The 19,674-nt window shown below is 23.0% G+C and overlaps 3 protein-coding genes across 3 annotated transcripts in view; 1 reads left to right on the top strand and 2 right to left on the bottom strand.

Annotated features, from left to right (window-relative positions):
* Nucleotides 1–1,267: 1,267 nt before the first annotated feature.
* Nucleotides 1,268–3,165, top strand: LOC129611361 (high mobility group protein 20A). Its single transcript, XM_055524467.1, has 4 exons — nt 1,268–1,699; nt 1,757–1,916; nt 1,986–2,481; nt 2,705–3,165. Exons 1-4 carry the CDS (start codon nt 1,387–1,389, stop codon nt 2,849–2,851), a joined length of 1,116 nt encoding a protein of 371 aa, XP_055380442.1. The 5' UTR covers nt 1,268–1,386; the 3' UTR covers nt 2,852–3,165.
* Nucleotides 3,166–3,287: 122 nt separating this feature from the next.
* On the bottom strand, nt 3,288–3,758 carry LOC129611362 (ATP synthase membrane subunit K, mitochondrial-like). Its single transcript, XM_055524468.1, has 3 exons — nt 3,687–3,758; nt 3,535–3,619; nt 3,288–3,461 (listed from the first exon to the last, which is right to left on the bottom strand). The coding sequence occupies exons 2-3, from the start codon at nt 3,616–3,618 to the stop codon at nt 3,390–3,392; spliced, it is 156 nt and encodes a 51-aa protein (XP_055380443.1). The 5' UTR covers nt 3,619; nt 3,687–3,758; the 3' UTR covers nt 3,288–3,389.
* A 6,722-nt stretch (nt 3,759–10,480) lies between these two features.
* LOC129611386 (homeobox protein 2) overlaps nt 10,481–19,674 on the bottom strand; it is a 43,674-nt gene continuing 34,480 nt past the window's right edge. The window contains exon 3 of the mRNA XM_055524522.1: nt 10,481–11,212. Within this exon, the coding sequence (XP_055380497.1) occupies nt 10,541–11,212 (672 nt within the window). The 3' untranslated portion in view covers nt 10,481–10,540. The remainder of the gene's footprint in view (nt 11,213–19,674) is intronic.

The raw sequence follows: 19,674 nt of genomic DNA, 5'->3' as shown, positions 1-19,674 counted from the left end.
CCGATGAGAACTGCCGATAATATATCGGCCGATACCGATGTTCATAATAGAGGGGAATATTGTAGGTTTATGAAAATTGGCAACAACACTTTGACATAATTAACTTTTTCTTTTGGTTTCGAATTAATTACAATGTGTAAACATACCCAATTTGAGCATATTGTTTGTGTTTACACGACGACTTTTGCATGAATGCTTGACATGCGTTTCAATCCACTTTCCAAAAACTTTGTCGACAACAAGGCCAATGAAAAGTATATCAAATAACAATGCAAAAGTCGTCTGGTATTTTCGTTTATTAACCTTTTGTTTTTTTATTAAAATTCTAATGGAAAGTAAAAGCTTAAATTAACGAGAAAAGTATAAACGATTTAGTTTAATTATTAAAAAAAATGAAAATAATATTTGTTGTGGCTATCCCAATAAAGACGAAAAATATTATTGTGACTTTCAAAGTTCAATGTATAAATATAACTAAAGCCATCTATCAATCATAATTATAAATAAAATTATTTTCTTAATTATTTATATTGTTATTGAAACTACACACCGATAGCGTTTATGATGTTTGAAAGAAAAAAATTTGGAATAGGCTATAAAGGTTAACTGTCAAGAATTCAATTTTTAAAACTGGCATAAGAATTAAATTTTTAAAACTGTCATAAAAAATTTTAAATTTCATAAAGCTTTTAACCAGAAAAAAAAATATGGCGAACATTAAATTATCTACAAATTTTTTGCTTGTCAGAATAAATTCTTTTATATAATTCAAACGATTTCTTTAAAGTTCGTAAAATTTGTATAATAATCAAAATGAATACAGCTATCAAATTGCCGTGTAAATTCGCACCATTATGCCAATAATAATAATTTTCGTCTTATTCAAATAGTATTAGAATAGTATAATTGCGTATTATTTAAATTTCTAGTTAGGTTTTTTAAACAAAATAGGTTTTTCCCATTCTAGCTCTAAAACCTCTCTATTCTAGCTTAAAAGCAGAGGGGATTGCGTTAAATGAGGTAATACTGTTTTAAAAATCAAAGTTTTTTATGACAAGTAAAATTCTTACCGTTATCTACAAGAAATTTTGACATTTGTTTGAAAACAAAAATTACCCATTTTATAAAATACTATTTATATATTTGACACTAGAGAGCGTTCATCAAAACTTTCATTAAAATTCCCAGTTTTTTTTTTTCTTTTTGCAACCGAACTTCAAAAAATTCCCATTTTATATTTTGCTTTTCATTTTCCATTTAACACAAAAACCGCTCGACGCTGTTTTAATAATTATTTGCAAAAAAAGTGTATTATTAATAATTTTTTAAAATAATAAAAATATATTGTACTAAAAACGGATCTAGAAATTGTATTAATTTTTAAATATGGAAATACCTAATGCCACCGATCAAGGTCCCGAAGAAAACAGTGAAAATGTAGAGAAAAAAAGTACAGAAGACAATTTAGAAAATGAATTAAGGATGGTAACTGAAGGAACAACATCAACAACTGAAGCAAATACAATATCAGTAGAAAAAAAACCAAATCCGGTTGTAAGTTCAACAGTTTCGAAAAAAAGAAAAATTGGCAGTGATTTTAATTCAGAATCTGATAATGGTCCAAAAAGGAAAGTTGGTGGCAATAGGTTAACTAAAAAACGGCGTCTTGAAGAAGGGGCACCGCGTCCACCTTTGACTGGTTTGTTCATTCAATTATAATTTTTAATTTCTTTAAAAAACAAATATGTACTTTTAGGTTACGTTAGGTATATGAATGAAAGACGAGAGAAATTAAAACCAGATTATCCAGATAAAAGTCATATTGAAATGACAAAAATAATTGCAGATGAATGGAGCCGTTTAAATGAACAAGAGAAGCTTCCATACTTAAAAGTTGCAGAAGCAGAAAGAGCAGTGTAATAACTTTAAAATTTGTTTTCCTTTTTGTTATAAATGTTTTAAAAGTGTTTTTTATACGTTTTTAGGTATAATAATGCCATGATAGAATTTTATAAGCAGAAACGCCTTAATGGACAGGAAAATAAAAATCCGATTGGTAGTAATGGTAATACAAAAATAATATCAAATGGTGGATCTAAATATTCCCAAATGAATGGCAATAGCAGTGATGTTAGTAATAATAATAGTAACAGCACTAAATCAAGTGTAAAACTATCATCAGTCGATAATAAAAATAATGAAAATCGTTTACAAAGCTATTATCCAGATGGATGCATTCCAATATTTACAGATGAATTTTTAGATCATAACAAAACAATTGATTTAGAATTGAGAGCATTAAGAAAATCAAATATTGACTATGAACAACAAAATTCTGTTTTAGAAAAACATATTGAGAATATGAAGACTGGTGTTGAAAAAATTGAAAATGAAAATAAAGAACTTGCTGAAAAAAATCGTTTAATGCAAAAATATTTGGATAAACTGAGAGCAAAATTAGCTCAAGCATTTTCTGGTTTGGTAAGTTTATGAAATTTAAATCTTAATTTAAAAACAAAGCTATTGGTTACTGTAATTTATAACCTTATTTTATAACTTTAAATTTGTTACTCTCCTGTTTTTGTACCTGAATTTAAATGCAGGCATATTTACAGTACATACATACATATTTATTTTTATAAAGCAAACTTGTCACATGGCCTACGTACTTAAAAACTTTACCTGAATATTTTCCTTTTTTTAGCCTTTGCCTGGCGAACCAAATGGTGCCACCTTAGATAATATTGACAAATATATGACTGATCTACAAGGCATGGTTTCATCGAATTCTCATGGTGTTAATAAGGCTAGGGATATTGTACGTAAATTAGATTTACATATTTCACTTTAAAGGTAATGGTAGTTTCTTTTTTTTTTGTATTCGCACGTAAATAAATTGCATGGTATTAAATATTGATGATAAAATTTATTGTATAATTATATTGTGAGATTATATACCTACCTACTTTTATTGATAATATGAAAAAATATACATTTTAATCATGTTCATTATTAAATTTAAAACAAATTCCAATTAAAAACAAACAATACATATAAAAATACATTTTATGTATTTGCTTCCAATTACAAATTGTTGTTTTATTTTGAAATTAAATTATGTATAACCATATAAGGATTTAGGTATAAGTAAATATATAATATCCTTAGGGAATAGAAAAGGACTTAGTGCATTGTGCTTACTAACTTCATGAAAGCTTCTTCCCGCAATATATTCTAATTCACAGGCAATATAAAAATGTAAGTTTTAAATGAAAAGCAGTACAACATTTTTATTTTACAGAAATTTTTTAATTTATTCCCATAAATTTTTATCCCATTAAACTAACAATTAAAAATTTGAATAAAATTTCTAATTTTATACATCGCACTTACTTCTTCTTCGGTTTCAACATGAAATAAGCGATGATAAGACCAACGGAAGCGTATGTTGCTTTTGCAACCTTAAATAATTAATAAAAAATGTTAACCAAATTATTACATAAAATTTTAGAATTGACCAGAAATAATACTTACATTAGCACGTCCTCTCATTGTTGTACCATTAAAATGTTTGGAAAGGCCAGTTAATTTTGATTCATCTACAGCATCTCCAGCCATTCTATATCGATATTAATATATTTAATATTTTGTAAATTATTATTTAATAAAATAAAAAAAATTTATACCTGAACAAAGTTAGTTTTCCTTGGTCTTAAGAAAATTTAATATTCTTTAGTGAAATGTCAAGAATGATATAGGTTACATAAGAAATTTGAAATGTCAAAAAGAAAACTCTACAAAATAATTTTTATTTATAAGTTTTTATAGAAGAGGCGCTTTCAATGGTAATGATATTATTAATTTTTACTTAGTAGCGCTCTTGACAATTAAAATATAAATTAAAAATTTTGAGCAATTAATTTGCAACAAGAATTCACAATATAAGAAAAAAATGACAAATAATAATATGTTAATAATTTTATAAAAATAAATACATTTATATTAAAAATAATTTTTGACAGAGGATTGCTTAAATTTTTTTTTGAGTAGAGCGTAGAATAAATATAGTTTTGGGTTATATGTGACATTTGGGCATGTGATATATTATGTTACAGATAAATTCTTTTCAACGGTATTTCAAAAATTCAAATAATTGTTTTCAAAAATAGATGGAAACACGGTTGACAAAAATATAATCGTTATGTCAAGTATGGAAACCATTTTTTTTTTTAACAAATTCATATAGCCGTTGTAAAATGATTAATTACAAGCAGTTTTTGATTCTTATGGCAAAATTTAATATCTAAGTAAAATGATATAAATACGTACAATTATTGAAATAATTTTACAAAACTAACTAGCCAAACAATGGGCAAGAATTTTAGTGACTATTAAGTATAAGTTCCTTAATATTTACTGTATTTAAAAAAAAAAAATTTGTAACTTAAAAGAGCGGGTAATATTCAGAAATATACTTTGCTTACTAACTAATTGTATTTATTTGTAGATTCGTTTAAAGGAAAACTTAACTAAAAATGGATTCGTTCATAAAGGAAAACTAAACAAGTTATACATAAATACTAACAGTTATTCCAAGTTAACATTGATGTCATGTAAGTAACATTGATTTAGTATACTACAATTTTGCTAAATAGCAGTAAACATTTGAAAACAAAGAAAAATCTTCAAATGTATAATGCTACTTACCTACATATGTATATACACTCGTATATTCATATGTACATTTGAAAATTTTAAAAATTGGCCTCTGGTTAGGACAACTTGGTTTTCTTGTTTTTTTTTTGTATTCATCAATATTTCGATGAAAATGATGTATTGGCAATTTGTTGACTAAAAAATTATATTGTCATAAGTAGGTACTTTTAATGGGGGCCAGATAAATTTTGGTGTTTTGTTCACATACTTTAACAAAAATTGTTAAAAACTACTAGCAATAATTATTATCAAAGGACTAAAATGCGTGTAAAGTTTAGGAAGTTCGTATTTCTTAATATTTTAGATTAAGTTATTTGTAATAATGTCGACCAATTTCTTTATTAGATTACGTATAGCATTAATAAAAGCGCATTTGGTTTGGTATTACCTATATATGTAAGTGTATGTAAATGTAGATCCCCAATTTGATTTTTGTAATATGTAGTTAAGTAAGGTCCACTCAACACGTATATAACGACAAAACAATTGGCATAAGTACAAATATTTTTGTTTTCATGACACAGAATGAACCCGGGTAATACTCGAGGAAGAAAATGTAATATTCTATCTATGCTCTTGTAATACGAAAATATACCTACCTAACAAACATTTTTATTTTGTATTTTATAATATAAAAGGAAAGCCACCACATGTATTAAAATATGTTTTATTCATAAAAATAAATATTGTACTAAGGTGTAATTTTTTTTTGTGTGCCACGAGTGCTTCTTGAAAAAAATTTCAAGAAAATTATAATGTCGAAGTAAATCACAAGTATTTCACAGATACTTGAAAAAGAATACACTCGACTAAATATCGCATGGTGCCTACATTATTAGTAAAATAGATTTATCACAATTATGATTTTAGTACAATATTATTTTTCCATACGATATTTCCCCAATTATTTTGCAGAGATTTTCGTAAAGTAAATATATTCAAAATATTAATTCAATTTACATTTTTAAGGTTCCACTGGGACTTCAAGAAATTGCTAAAGATATTTTAATTATCAGAAATCAAATGTTTATCAGAAATATGGTTTAAAATGGTTTATATGTTAAAAGGTTTAAAATTATACAAGGTGATCGAGATTCGACAACACTTCCGGAGCAGGTATAGATAGAATGTGTCCAGATGAACAAAAAACATCAAGTGACATTTTTCTTTTTTGATCCTTCTCGTGTTAATGGGGCCCTCAAAACTGGAATTTCTGAAAATCGTTCAATATTGATATTTTGAATGATAACTTGGGTACAACCTATTATGTGTATCATAGTATTTCTTGCTTTTCAGCCAAATTATTAATCACTTTCAAATCAGAATTATAATTTTTGGATGTAATTGAATATGTCAATTTTGTAATTACATTATTAATATTGTTTAACTGGATTTTCGCATTTTCACAAAACTTTTCGCTCAAAAATTTATACGAATATTCAATTGATGTTTACTCACTTTCTTCTTATTCAGCGATTAAAATAGCGAGATACAAGTTCCTCAAGCTAACGCAATTTAGCAAATTGTATGCAATCATAAACATTTATTCTTTTGAGGTTAAGACATAAGGAAAATTTAATGTTTATTATTGAATCAGATTAAAAAAATAAAATATTAATGGAAAAAGTGATTCAGATAATTATCTGGATCAGATATAAAATAGATTATTGTAATAAGAGAAATACTGGTTAAGTGATATATATGTTTTTTTTTTAAGTTTTTTATATTGTTAAAACAAAATATCTTCTTTTAATTTTAAATTAGTTTCATAATATATTTTCTTAACTTTTTCATTTATATAATATAAGTATTTACTAATTGAATATTTTACATATATATATATATGTATAAATACATATATATGGAAATTAAAATCATATATTTTAATTATAATATTATAATAAAAAATATTCTTATAAAAAAAAGAAAATCACAATATTCTCAGAAAATATTTACAAGTTAATGAATAATATTAAAATTGTGTGAATAAAATTAATTAAATAAAATTTATATATTAAAGTACAATATTTATTAAAATTCTTTACATATATTTATTTTTTTTTTGTAATTTATATTATGTAATTATTTTTACAGAAGTAGAAAAAAAAACAATATAGCTATATTGTTTTTTTCATTATTTTAATTATAAACAAATTGTCATCTTAAAGAAATGTACATATATGTAAGTAATATATTCATAAATTAATTTTTATTTTATGATATTTTTAGATTTTGCTTACTTTATGATAATTACAATTTATATTTTTTAAATTTTAGGTTTGATTTTGCTATCATTTTGTATACACACATTTATATTAATTAGTATTTAAATTAAGTATTCTATAAGGATTGTGGAAAAAACAGTAGCCGTTCGATATTCAATAATATTTATGTATATTTTTAGCAAAATAATAATATTACTAGATATTTGAATAACCAATGAAATATTTTAATAGAATTTTGAATATGTACATATAAATTTTTGAACAATTTTATATTGTAGATGGTCAAAATGTTTGCGAAAAATGTGGTAATTGTGAACGCATAGTTAATGAACTTTAAACTTGAGGATTATTAATTTCATGCTGAGTTTTAGCTTTCTCTATGCATTAAGTTTTTCTGCAGGGGGAGACAATTTTTATAAAATTTACATTTATCAGTAAACAAAACTTAATTTCAAATTGGCTGACAATTTTGAATAATTCTGGAGTAAAATTTCAATCGAATCTATTTATTTTTGGCTTAAGAATCGTCTGTTTACTATTAAAATCAATTTCTATGCTGAAGACATTTTTGGAGTACTTAGGAATGAGTTTACTTTAGATTTTGTGATAGTATTTGTGAAAATTAAAAAGGAAATGAAATACCGTTATTTTTAACATAATACTCTCTGAGGGCATAATTTAAGCTGTTTCATCATAAATGGTTCTTAATTTTTGTGTTTAATTTTTTTAATTTTGTCATTGTTTTTTCTGTTTTATTTTGATAAACAATAATTTGGTATATGAAAGAAATTTACTAAATCCAAATTTGTATTATAAAATATTTTTTAGAAAAAAAATTATATATAGAAAAAAAGTTTTTTTTTTTTGCTAACATGCATCAAATAAGATGACACTCACTGTATATGAAATTATTAAAAATACAAAATTAATTTTAAAATTTTTGTAATTAAAAATGAAATTTATTTAAATGTATGTAATCAATTTGTAAATATTAACAATGTTTCGTATAAAATTCTATTTAAAATTAATGTAAAACATTTAGATATTTTAATCAGGTATAATAATATTAGGCCAATTTTTGGTTTGGGGATTGCAAGTTTGTAGATTTTCAATAATTCAGATATGAAGTCAAAGATCTAAATTAAATCATAAAAGTCTTTTCATTTAACTTGTTGGCAGATTTGTAATATACTCGAGTATAATCCTTGTATATTCAATATTTTTCAGTATAGTTAAAAGAAAAACTTGAAATTTTTTTAGAATTTTAAGTGTAATTGTAATTTTCGAACATGCTATTTTTACAGATTTTGCAGTTTAAATTTATTGAAGGTATTTTGTACTAAGACTTAAGTTAGAACTGAATTATACAAAATCCCCTCTCTTGAATGCAACTGATGTAAACATTTTGTTAGAAAAGATATTTTTTAAAAAAATTGTTGAAAATATTTTTAAGGACATCGTTTTCGCCTAATTATAGTGCATTAATTTTAAATAATGTTATACAATTATGTGTATACCAAAAGATTTCTTAATTTTTCATTAATTTCATTGTTTTAATTATTTACACACTTACATATTAAATAAGCATATTAAGTATATTATGTAATACGTATTTATAAAATGGTTCTCTCTGTTTTCTTTTAAAACTTACATTTGAATTTTTTTTTTAATTATTTACAATTAAATTTCTCTTATGTTTTTATTTTTTTTTTATTTTAATTATTTTATATTTGGATTATCGTTGCTATTATCATTTAAATTATAATTTTTTAATATCAATATTATATTTTAATAAAATTTGTTTAATCTCATAATTTTTTTTTTTTAAATTTATTTTTTAGGTTTCTTCTCAATTTGTTTATATAGGTTAAACGCTTTCGATGCAATGTATTTTCTGTTAATTAGGTATATTTATAATTAATATTTATGTGCAATAAATATTTAAAAAAATTTTTTTTAAATTCTAGACTAATTTATCAATTATTAATTATAATACATTTTCAATTTAAATTTAGAATTTTTGTAATTAATAATTTTAAAGAATGAAATTTTGAAAACGAAATTAATGTTTCTTTTTATTGTAACTGGTTGTAGTTGAAATAAAATATAGTAGAAATTAAAAGTTTAAGGGTAGTTAATATTTAAAGTTAATGAATAATATAAGAGAAGGGATTGAGTAATCTTTTACATACTTGTATTTTTTTTAATTGGTGCAATATAAAGCATAATTTTTTAAAAACAAATAATTTTTATGTAACAATTATTTCTAATGAACAATTACAATTTAATTTTTGTACGAATTTTATTTAAATTTTAAATTTATAAATAGTTAAAGTGTTAATATCATGGATTTATGGGTCTTTTTTAAATATTTTATGTAAATATATGTTTTGAAATGCTAAGACTTTTCCCAATTATTGTTATAGGCCAAATAATGTTAAAAATTTCAACACAAAGAATTTACAGGAAATAATTTTTATTACTCTAGTAGTAAAATTAATTTTATTTTTAGAGAATTAAATTGAATAAATTGCAATACATATATATATATATATATATATATATATATATATATTATTCTAAAGAGAAGTATAAATGAAAAGGATACAAAAAGGAAATATTAATTTTGAAGAAAATTAGATAATTTTAACTATTGTTAATAGAAACATTTTGGAAAATTTATATTTGTAAATTAAATAATTAAATTAAATCTGTTTGTAAAAGTATCAGTCGATATTGATATTAAATTAAAGAACTTGGCAATGTAAAATTTGAATTTTAATTAGAGCCTGTTCGTCTAACTCGCTATTTTACTCGGCAAGTGAGAAGAAAGTGAGTAATTATCATATATTTGTATTATGTAATTTTCGAGTAAGAAAAATTATTCGGTGTTACGTATATCGTTTTTCTTTTCTAAAATATATACAAAATTTATTCAGTTTGTTTTTGAAAGTGAGACTTTCAGTTGATAATTTTAGAAGAAATGCAAAAATCCAATTAAAATAATTTTTTAAATTAAATATCCATTATAGAATAGTGGAAAATTCTAATTTGAAAGTGAATAAGAAGTGAGTAAAAAAGCACGATTAAGCTGTAAATATCTTGTATAAGTTATTGAAGTTGTGAAAAACGTTTATTTAAATATTAGTTCTTAAACTAGTTTTTTGATTAATCCGATTCAGAACAGCATTTATAATTTTGAAGTTCGAGTTTGTTTTCTCGAAATATTCAATAGAATACAAACATTTGTGGAATTTGTTTGTGATCCAAACTAAACATGGGTTTTGAAAATTGTAAAATTTTTCTGTAAATTAAGAGGAACTTGCGGAATTTTTCTGCCAAATCAGTTTTAGTAAAATATAGGAAATGAATATTTTGTTGTTGTCTGAATTTGGATATTGTTCTTATAAATTAAAATAATTGAGAATTGCCAAGCATTTCACTTTTAAATACATATTTCAAAAAAAAAAAATAAATTACTTATAATAATTGTATTAGCTATAATTTAATATTTACTATATACACAATTTAAAATTAATCTAATATTAAAATTTTATATAATAATTACTCTTATTTTTTTAATAATAATAATATGAATTTCACCTAGCTGAATCTTCATTTTTTGTTAATTGAAGATGATGTTGATGCAGTAAATGATGATGATTATGATGATGATGATGTAATGGATGATGTGGATGCTGAAGATGACTTGTTGTATATTGATTATTATTGTTATTATTATTATTACCATTATTATTATTATTATTATTATTATTACTATGATTTAACGGATGTTCATCAGAATTAAGTGTATGAAGATGATGATTATGATGATGATGATGATTATTATTATTATTAATATTGCTAAGATGTTTATGTTTAATTGATTGTACCATTGATGTAGCTGATGATGATGATGAAGCTACTGATGTTGGTGGATCAAATAATAATCTTGATATTGAAAATGATGATATTGGTGAATTATGTGTACTACCAGCTGAATATGATGTATTTGTATCATCTGATGTTGGTGTTTCACGATCACTATCATCACTTTTTAATATTTCAGCTGCTTCTAATGATTTTTTATGCATACCCAATAACCATGGTGCAACTGATTCATCATCTTTTGCTGAACGTAATATTGTTTCAGGTAATGGTAATGAATGACGTACCATAGCACCATATAAACCATATTCAGCCATTTTTGTACTATGACCCCAACATTTTTCTGTTTTACGCCATTTAGCACGACGATTTTGGAACCAAACCTGTAAATAAAAAAGAAAAATTAAAATAAAAAATTTTTAAGATATACGCAGAAATTCTTTTTTTTTTTTTGTTTTGTTTTCTTACATTGAAAATTTACAAAAGGATTTCAAACATAAGATAATATTTTGTCAACTTTTTATACAAAAGATATTTTGGTATTCGAATTGTCTTGTTGAACTCTTTGTATTGAAAATATTGTCGTTATTTTTTCTAATTTTTCACACCTATTTTGTTTTTTTTTTAGTTATTTTGCATATCAAAACTGGTATTGAATAAAAAGAAGTGTAGAGAATAAAAATATTTGTGGACAATCAAGGATTATTTTGTTTTTGAAGGACAAAAGAACCGCATTGAACTTCTTCAAGAGTATTGAATTTCAAAAAAAAAAACTACAAAAAAGTTTCGTTTTTGGTGTTTTTTTCTTAACGCTTTTGTGGCAAGACATTCCATTCCTAAAATGAATTTTTAGTTTTTAAATTGTTTTACTGAAATTAATGCATTCATTTATAACAAAATTGTGCTTACAGTAAGTGATGAAGCTTTCAAATCGCACGTGTTGGTAAGACATGTATTTTCATACCCGTGTATTTTATATTTTATTTTCATAGGTATAAGAGCTAGAACGAAATTGACAAAAGTTTTTCTTAAATTTTTATTTAAAATAATATTGGGTTTTTATCCATCTCTTAAAAGCGTATAGGTGTCTGTTTCTCTCCATGTGTTTAAGAATGTAATATTGAACTGAAACGGAGACAATTAATCTTAAAATATATACAACACATATAGATACTGTAATGGTAATGAATGACGTACAGACAGACAAATTCAAAAAGAGATTAATTATAATAATATTAACGTGGAATATTGGAGTAGATGCCATTTCTGACTGAATACAAATTAATTAAATGAAATTATCAGAAAGGCTAGCCATTTTTCAAGTTTATTGATGAGCTTATATTTTATTCCATACATTTTTCAGTGCTTTTGCGAGCAAAATCCGAGTTAACTTGCTCAAATGTTTCATTATTATTCTTATATTTAATTGTTTATTTAATTTAGAAAATTCTTGAAAATATTTGTTGCCACGGTTTCCTACAAACTTTCCTACAATCATATTGATTTGTTTTTTTTTCCCATTTTTATCATTTCATGTTTAAAATTGAAATTAATCATTATTATATTTAATAATCCATTAAGATATAATTAAATTAATGGAATATAATTTGGAAGAACGGAAGAACATTGTGTATAATATAAAAGGAAATTGTAATGGATTCATTTATTATGATATTTTATAAAATGAATCAAACACATAACAATTATCATATGCATAAAAGGGAGAATGATTCAGTTAGTTTTTTTTTGTATAACAGTTAGATAAAGTTTGTATAACAGTTTGTATAAAGATATATAAGAATCGTTTCAGTATACAACACTTTATTTAGAAATATGAAAATAAAATATGTGCAAAAGTAAAAATTAAAAAAAAATAATACTTCTTTTTTAAGAATTTTGATTGACTGCCACCCCTAAAATAACTCAAAGCTAGGTTTATATCTTAATCTTGAAATTTCCAAATTTCAAATCCTGGAATTAAAATTAAAATCGCATAGATTGGAAACTAAATTTTATATTTCAATAAAAATAACAACAAGTAGTAAAAAGATAATTACGTTCAGAAGTAATTTTGGAATAGAAAACTAAAAATAGCTTCAGTTCCGCCTAAATTTCAAAAATTAAATTAAAATTGTGCCATAAAAAAAAATAAATGCGTAAACTGTAGAAATAATACTAGTGGGTATTTACGTACCTATCGGCCTTCCCAGTTGTGAAGCAATATACTGTTTTGAAAAGAATTTTGACAAATACTTTTCTAAATGCAAATAAATTTCAAAAATTAGGGGCTTATATAATAAATTTGTAAGATACATCAAAAATTTTCTATTACAAGATTCAATTTGCGGCGGGAAAATTAATTTTTTTGTGGTTTATTTAATTTAAATATTAATCACCCTCCACAATTTCCTTATATGTACACATGAATAACTTTTTAATTTATCATTATTGTATAAAAATCTTTGATATATATGAATAAGTATATAAATTTAAGTTTCCACTCATTTTTTATATAATTTATAACCAATAGACCATAAATATATAATTAGAAGCATCATAAATATAATCACAGCTTGAAATAAAATGATTTATAAATAAAAACAAATCTAATATATTATAAATTTAATATACATATGTATGTATATAGCAAATTATAATGGTAAACAGCATGATGTGCGTAAAATTGTACATTAATTTTAATAATTTGTAAAAATTTTTTTTCTTGATGTTCTTTCTATTAAATAAATAATAAAATCCTTTCTTGACTCCATATTCATTTTTATTCTTTAATTTTTAATATATATATGGGTGAGCATTTTGATTTTACAAAAAAATATGAAATATCTAATTCATCCATCATCAGTATGAAAGTGGTACTTCAAAATTAATCAAAAAACCAAAAAAATACTTGGACCATAAAATAATTTTCAATTTTTACTCTTTTTTTTCTGTTTTTTTGTGTTTCCTCAGCAATAAATGATACAAAATATCCGATGAACAATATACGTCGTGTGTATTCTTGAGTATAATATTATATATGTATGTACTCGTACATTAGATCCTTCCTGCGATTCTATATACTTTTACTCATTGTTTTGTAATCTTATTACATTATCGTATATGTTTCAAAGATTATTTAGGAAAATAATTTGTACACTTAATGCTCTTGAAATTAGTGTTTATAACACGTGACTTATATAAATATAAATATATGTATATGTATGTATATAAATTTTAATGCGGTGAAAAGAGTAAAATTTATTAATAGAAAATTTATGATGAAATTCATTTTTTTTTTTAATTTAATTATAAGAACATATAGATAAAAAGGGTGGTTCGCGTATTAATAAAATTATATTAGAGTTTTTGAATTAGAATATCTAGAAATTAAGAAAATCAACAAAATTTTTTATGCTTATTATGATAGACATTTGTATGCAAGATTATATAAGATACGTGTATAATATTAAATTTATATGCACTAATTGTGTTTAAGTGCGCACACGAATTTATTTTATGAATCATTATAAAATAATTATTTAATTATTTAAATATTATATTGTAAAATTTAGGCATATATAGTATGCCATTTTAAATTTTAACAAAATGTATACATAAATATATGCTTATAGCCATTTTCTCTTAAAGTTCTGTATATACATATGTACAACTAATGAAATAAAATTAATTATGCAATTGTTATCATACAAATTAGTCAAAATTTTAAAACTTCATATTAGATTATACTTAATTATTTATAAGGTTTATATACTTATATTATTTATAATATTTTAATATACAATAAAATCTTTGACTTAATCTAAGTCTAATGAAAGTCATTGATCTATGTTTTATTAAACTTTATTCGACGGCTAATAATAGAAATTACTGTATTCTCTATGAGATAAATGAGGAGAAATGAGAATAATTTCTATTATTACCCGTAAGATTTACTGTTAGATTTTTTAACTAATAATGAAACAGAGAACAAAAGTTTTAAACAGAGATCTTAGTTAATCTAAATTTTACTTATAATTTTCATATAGCAAAATTTTTCAAATTTGACGTGAAGTTTGAGCTGCAAACAAATATACAATTTAAGTCAGATATGTGTAAACAGTTATGAATCGTTGTCGTAGATTTAATTTTAAAATTTTGCCACACATAAAAGTGAACGGCGGCGGTTTTAGTTTTATTCAGTTCTAGAATAGTACTAGCTTGTAGTACATTCGAAAATTCACGCTACATACACTGAAAATATATGCAGATCGTAAAAGGAAATTACTGGCTGCAATAAAGTGCTTTCGAAAATTCAATTTGCAATAAAGAAATGTTAGAAATGTAGCGCAGACCTCTAGCATAAATTTTCGCGCTAACTCATGAAATTTTTCTTTTTTTTTTTAAATTTAAAATTCAAAAAAAAATTTTCAATTTCAAAATAGCAGATTTAGATATTGAAGTGTGATAAAAGTAAGTTTTCTTTAAGTTTTCAAATCTTGTTAAAAATTGATTATTTTGCAATGAATTTGAAGGCAAAAATATTGGGATACAATTTCATAAACAATATAATTTCTGTTATTTTCGAACGACTGATTATTTAGAAGTTTCAGAATTTGTAGACTTCGTAAACTAAAAAAACTTAGCTAAAGTTTTTGCATACGCATATTTAACGTTACGATTTAGAAATTTTTGTTCTAATGTAAAACTTTTAATCGAGCGTGCATAAACGAAAACTCCCGGCATCTAAGACTATTGGCATATTTCAACAAGAAAATTAAAAGAAAATAATTTTATAATTTTAACTTTGATAATTTTAAAAAATAAGTTTAATATAATTGCTATATTTTTTTGAATTAAACACAATATTGGATTCAATTCAGTTCATGCAGTACGTCCTTTAATTTGAGATGGGAATTTTATACATTTCGTGCGCTACATATAAGTATTTTAGCAAAATCGTCGTTTTCTACTGATACAATGAACTCAGCTAAGATAAATTGCGTATAAATACTTATCGCATGAAGTATGTAAGAGCAAATAAGGTGCTTTTTCGTGTAATTTATTATCAGTACATATACGTGCAACATATTTTTAGAATGGGTAGTACGAAAAAATTTTTTATGTTGAAAATTTTAAAATTAGTTTGAATAAATAGATTATTTCGGTAGGTTATTTTTTCTTCTTATATTTTTCTTAGAAGATTTTGAGTCTATATAAAAAATAATATTGTAGGTAGACAAAAACTTTTGTTTAATTTTAGCAAAATCATACATGTTCAATATGAAACATTTTAAAGACAAAACGTAGAAAGAAGTTTGGAAAAATTTTCCTAAATTTTTTAAAAATGACTAATATTATACACTTGGTTCAAACTTAATACTTAATCCTAAAAATATGCAATAGTATTTGAGTAAGAAAAATGTATGTGTTTACAAATGTATATGTACATACTCGTATATATATGTATGTAATAAAATTTTTAAAAGATTTTTGTTTTGCTCGCGATTACTTAAAAAGCGCCCAATATTTGCTACAAAAAATTTTAAAAAAGTTTTTAAATACACAAAACAATTTTAAATATGCTTAAAATTTGAAATTAATAATTAATTTTAACAAATGTGTGAATCAATTATCAACTCAGTTTAATTGACTGTAGAAAAACTGTAGAAACTTTGTAGTATCAGCCCTAAATCAAACTTTCTTAGAAAATACAAAATATTTTAAATATACTTTGGTGGGTGCAATATTTATTTAAACATGCAAATCATCTACCAAATATAATACAGTGAATAAAGTATTTTTGAGTTGAAAAAAAAAATTATTTATTATTCACAAATTAAAATTATTGTTCTATAAAATAATAATTCGATCATTTTCCACCAAAACATGGCCATGTTTTTATTTAATATCAGTGCATTTATAATGAAAAAATCATAAATTATTTGAGTGAAAATGTCTTCGAAAGGGTTCGAATTTTAATCAAAATTTAATCAGATTTTTTCAATTCAAATGATTATTCAAAAAAATCTGTCTGTTAAATAATCTGGTACTATATTAGAACAAATAGTTTTTATATACAAACATGTTTGAATGAAATTTGTAGAGTCCTTTAATGGCCACGTTTAGTACCGGAGAAGAAGAATAAATAAAAAGTTGTTTATTAACAGAGAGTTAAATTCATTCCACCTTTAATGATTTGAATTTTAAGACATAAATATAATTGTATTTTTTTTTTGGGGCTGAGACAATTTTCCAATTAGTTGCCATGAACAAATTTATAATTTTGTATGAGGAATCTAAATTAAATTAATCCGAAATCATATAAATGTCAAAGTTTGCAATACTCAAATCTTTAAAAAAATCAAATTCAAATCACGTTTCCGTGCGCAGTATTGCTTTAATGCCATTAATAATTTTTTTTGATATTATTCTAAAATCTTATAAATTGTTAAGATATTTCTTTATAAGACACAGGCTTATGAAATCTTTTTTGAATAAATAGCTTTTTAAATAAATACAAATTGTAAATAAACAATTAAACTTAGGCTAACTAGTTTTAAATTTAGACTAGTGTTTAGTATATATTAAAATAATATTCATGTGCCGTTTTGTAATTCCTCATACATTAATTTTAAATTAGCCAAATTGTTCTAACAGATTAAATTTTTCTCTATCATCTTCGCTATCTTCGCTAATAATATCAAATAAAATCCGTGAACAATGTTTCATGTTTCAATACTGCCTACTCACTATATAAGAAAATTAAAAATTTTCAATTCGATCATTATTAAACAAATTCATATATAAATAGACTAAAAAAAAAATTCCTTTCCATAAAGAACTACAAAAACCCTTTTTATTATAAAAATCAAAAAAAAAAAAAATCGAACAGCTACTCAATTTAGAATAAATAAAAAAAAAAACAAAAACAATTCAATTAAATTTTTGCATTTATTTTTACAAAAAAATTTTTTTTTTCGTATTTTCCCCCTCTCCACCTATTTATTCTTTTTATTATTTTCTTCAACATAACATACAATAATGGCAAGAATAAATAAAACAAAGAAAATAAAAAAAAAGGGGTGATTTATGATTTTTAACAAAATAAAGGTGTACTAGTCTTACATTCTTACATACATATAAATTAATATTGCATGCATATTATATACGATATGTATATGTATTGTATACGGATATTTAAATATGGAATACAGAATGGTAGGTAGGCATGTAAGTATGGAATGAAGGGTAAAAAAAATATAAAACAGAAAAATAAATGAAAAGAGAAAATAAGCTGTCATTGCATCGCACATTCATAATTTTATTAAATTTTTTTTTCTCATATTTTTTTTTTTGTATTGCTCTCAGGAATATTTTCCATATCTTTTTTTTTCGTTCCTTATTGTTTTGTTCTCATTCCTCATATATGTATGTGTTTATATGTATTTTATACATTTTATTTAGTATTGTATAAGAAAAAAATAAAAATGATTTTTGATTATTTTTATTTTAATATTATTGTTTGACATTGTCACTTGGAGGTAACCGCCATGTTGTTTTTATTTTCAAGTACATTTTATTATTATAATTGTGATTATTTTTTTTTTTTTTTCATTATTTATTTTTCATTTATTGTTATGGTTAAAGGTATAGAATAAATTAATTATATTTGTATATTAAAATCGGAGTAATTAATAAATTAATAATTAAGTATGTAATAGTAATGAATTATAAGGATTTTTTCTTAATACAATCAAAAATCAAATGATTTTGCAAGGACATTTTTTTTTATTCAAAATACAATTTTTAATTGTTTTGAAATTATGAATATTTTTTTGTAACTTTGATTATATAATTTTTCTCATATTATTTTTTTTATCATTATTATAAAAAGGACATTAATACGTCATCTGTAACTACATACTTACGCATAATATCATTATATACGCATGTAAATTTAATGGCTGCTACTACAATTATTATATTCTTTATAAAATTCATATATATATATATATACATACATTAAAATTGCGTACTTGCATCAAAAATATGTACATGAACGAGTGTATGTAAACACTTAATAATACAAAAAATATTCATTCCTATATAATATGTTAATAAAATATTGTATTTATGTGTATGTATTTTGGAGAAATATGGTTGAAATATGGATTGTATGGTTGTGAATGCATACTCGTATATATACATACATAATATATTTAAAAGAATTTCTCATTTTATTAAAATATGAGTACTATAGCTTTATAATATTAAAATGTGAATATAAATGTATTTTTCTTAAGTGTTTGCACACATTTACAATTTATTAGCTTAAGGACTAATGAATAAAACAAAAATAATTTTTTCTTTTTTTTTAAATACAATAATAATATGTAGGTACGTTTTGTTATAATATATGCATTATGCATTTAAGTATACTTTAACACATGACCAAGTTTTTGTATTATTTTTGTATACATGAGCTAATAATGCCAAAATTATTATTATTATTTTTGTTGTCATAATTATTATTTGCATATATTATATCTTTGCAAATTGTGTGTGTATAGAGTGTGAGTTTATAATATTTTCGTTGCGATACTATATTAAGGGTTAAAGAAATTCAATTATTTCCTCTGAAATATTTCAGATATGATTTGCATGCTTCTATATGTATGCATCACATAAAGAATTATAAAATTTATGAAATTATTATATATGAAATTTTTAAAAAGGGTTCTTATGCAATTCTTTGTTTATAAAAATTATTATTACCTATTATTTGTGCTGCATAATTGATATACGTGCTCTAATTACCTATAAGCTAATTATATTTTAATGAAAT

The sequence above is a fragment of the Condylostylus longicornis genome, unplaced genomic scaffold (assembly GCF_029603195.1).
Source record: "Condylostylus longicornis isolate FDR11 unplaced genomic scaffold, ASM2960319v2 ptg000049l, whole genome shotgun sequence".
Lineage (NCBI taxonomy): Eukaryota > Metazoa > Arthropoda > Insecta > Diptera > Dolichopodidae > Condylostylus > Condylostylus longicornis.
Note: the sequence above shows the minus strand (reverse complement) of the source record. Positions and strands in the feature narration are given on the sequence as shown.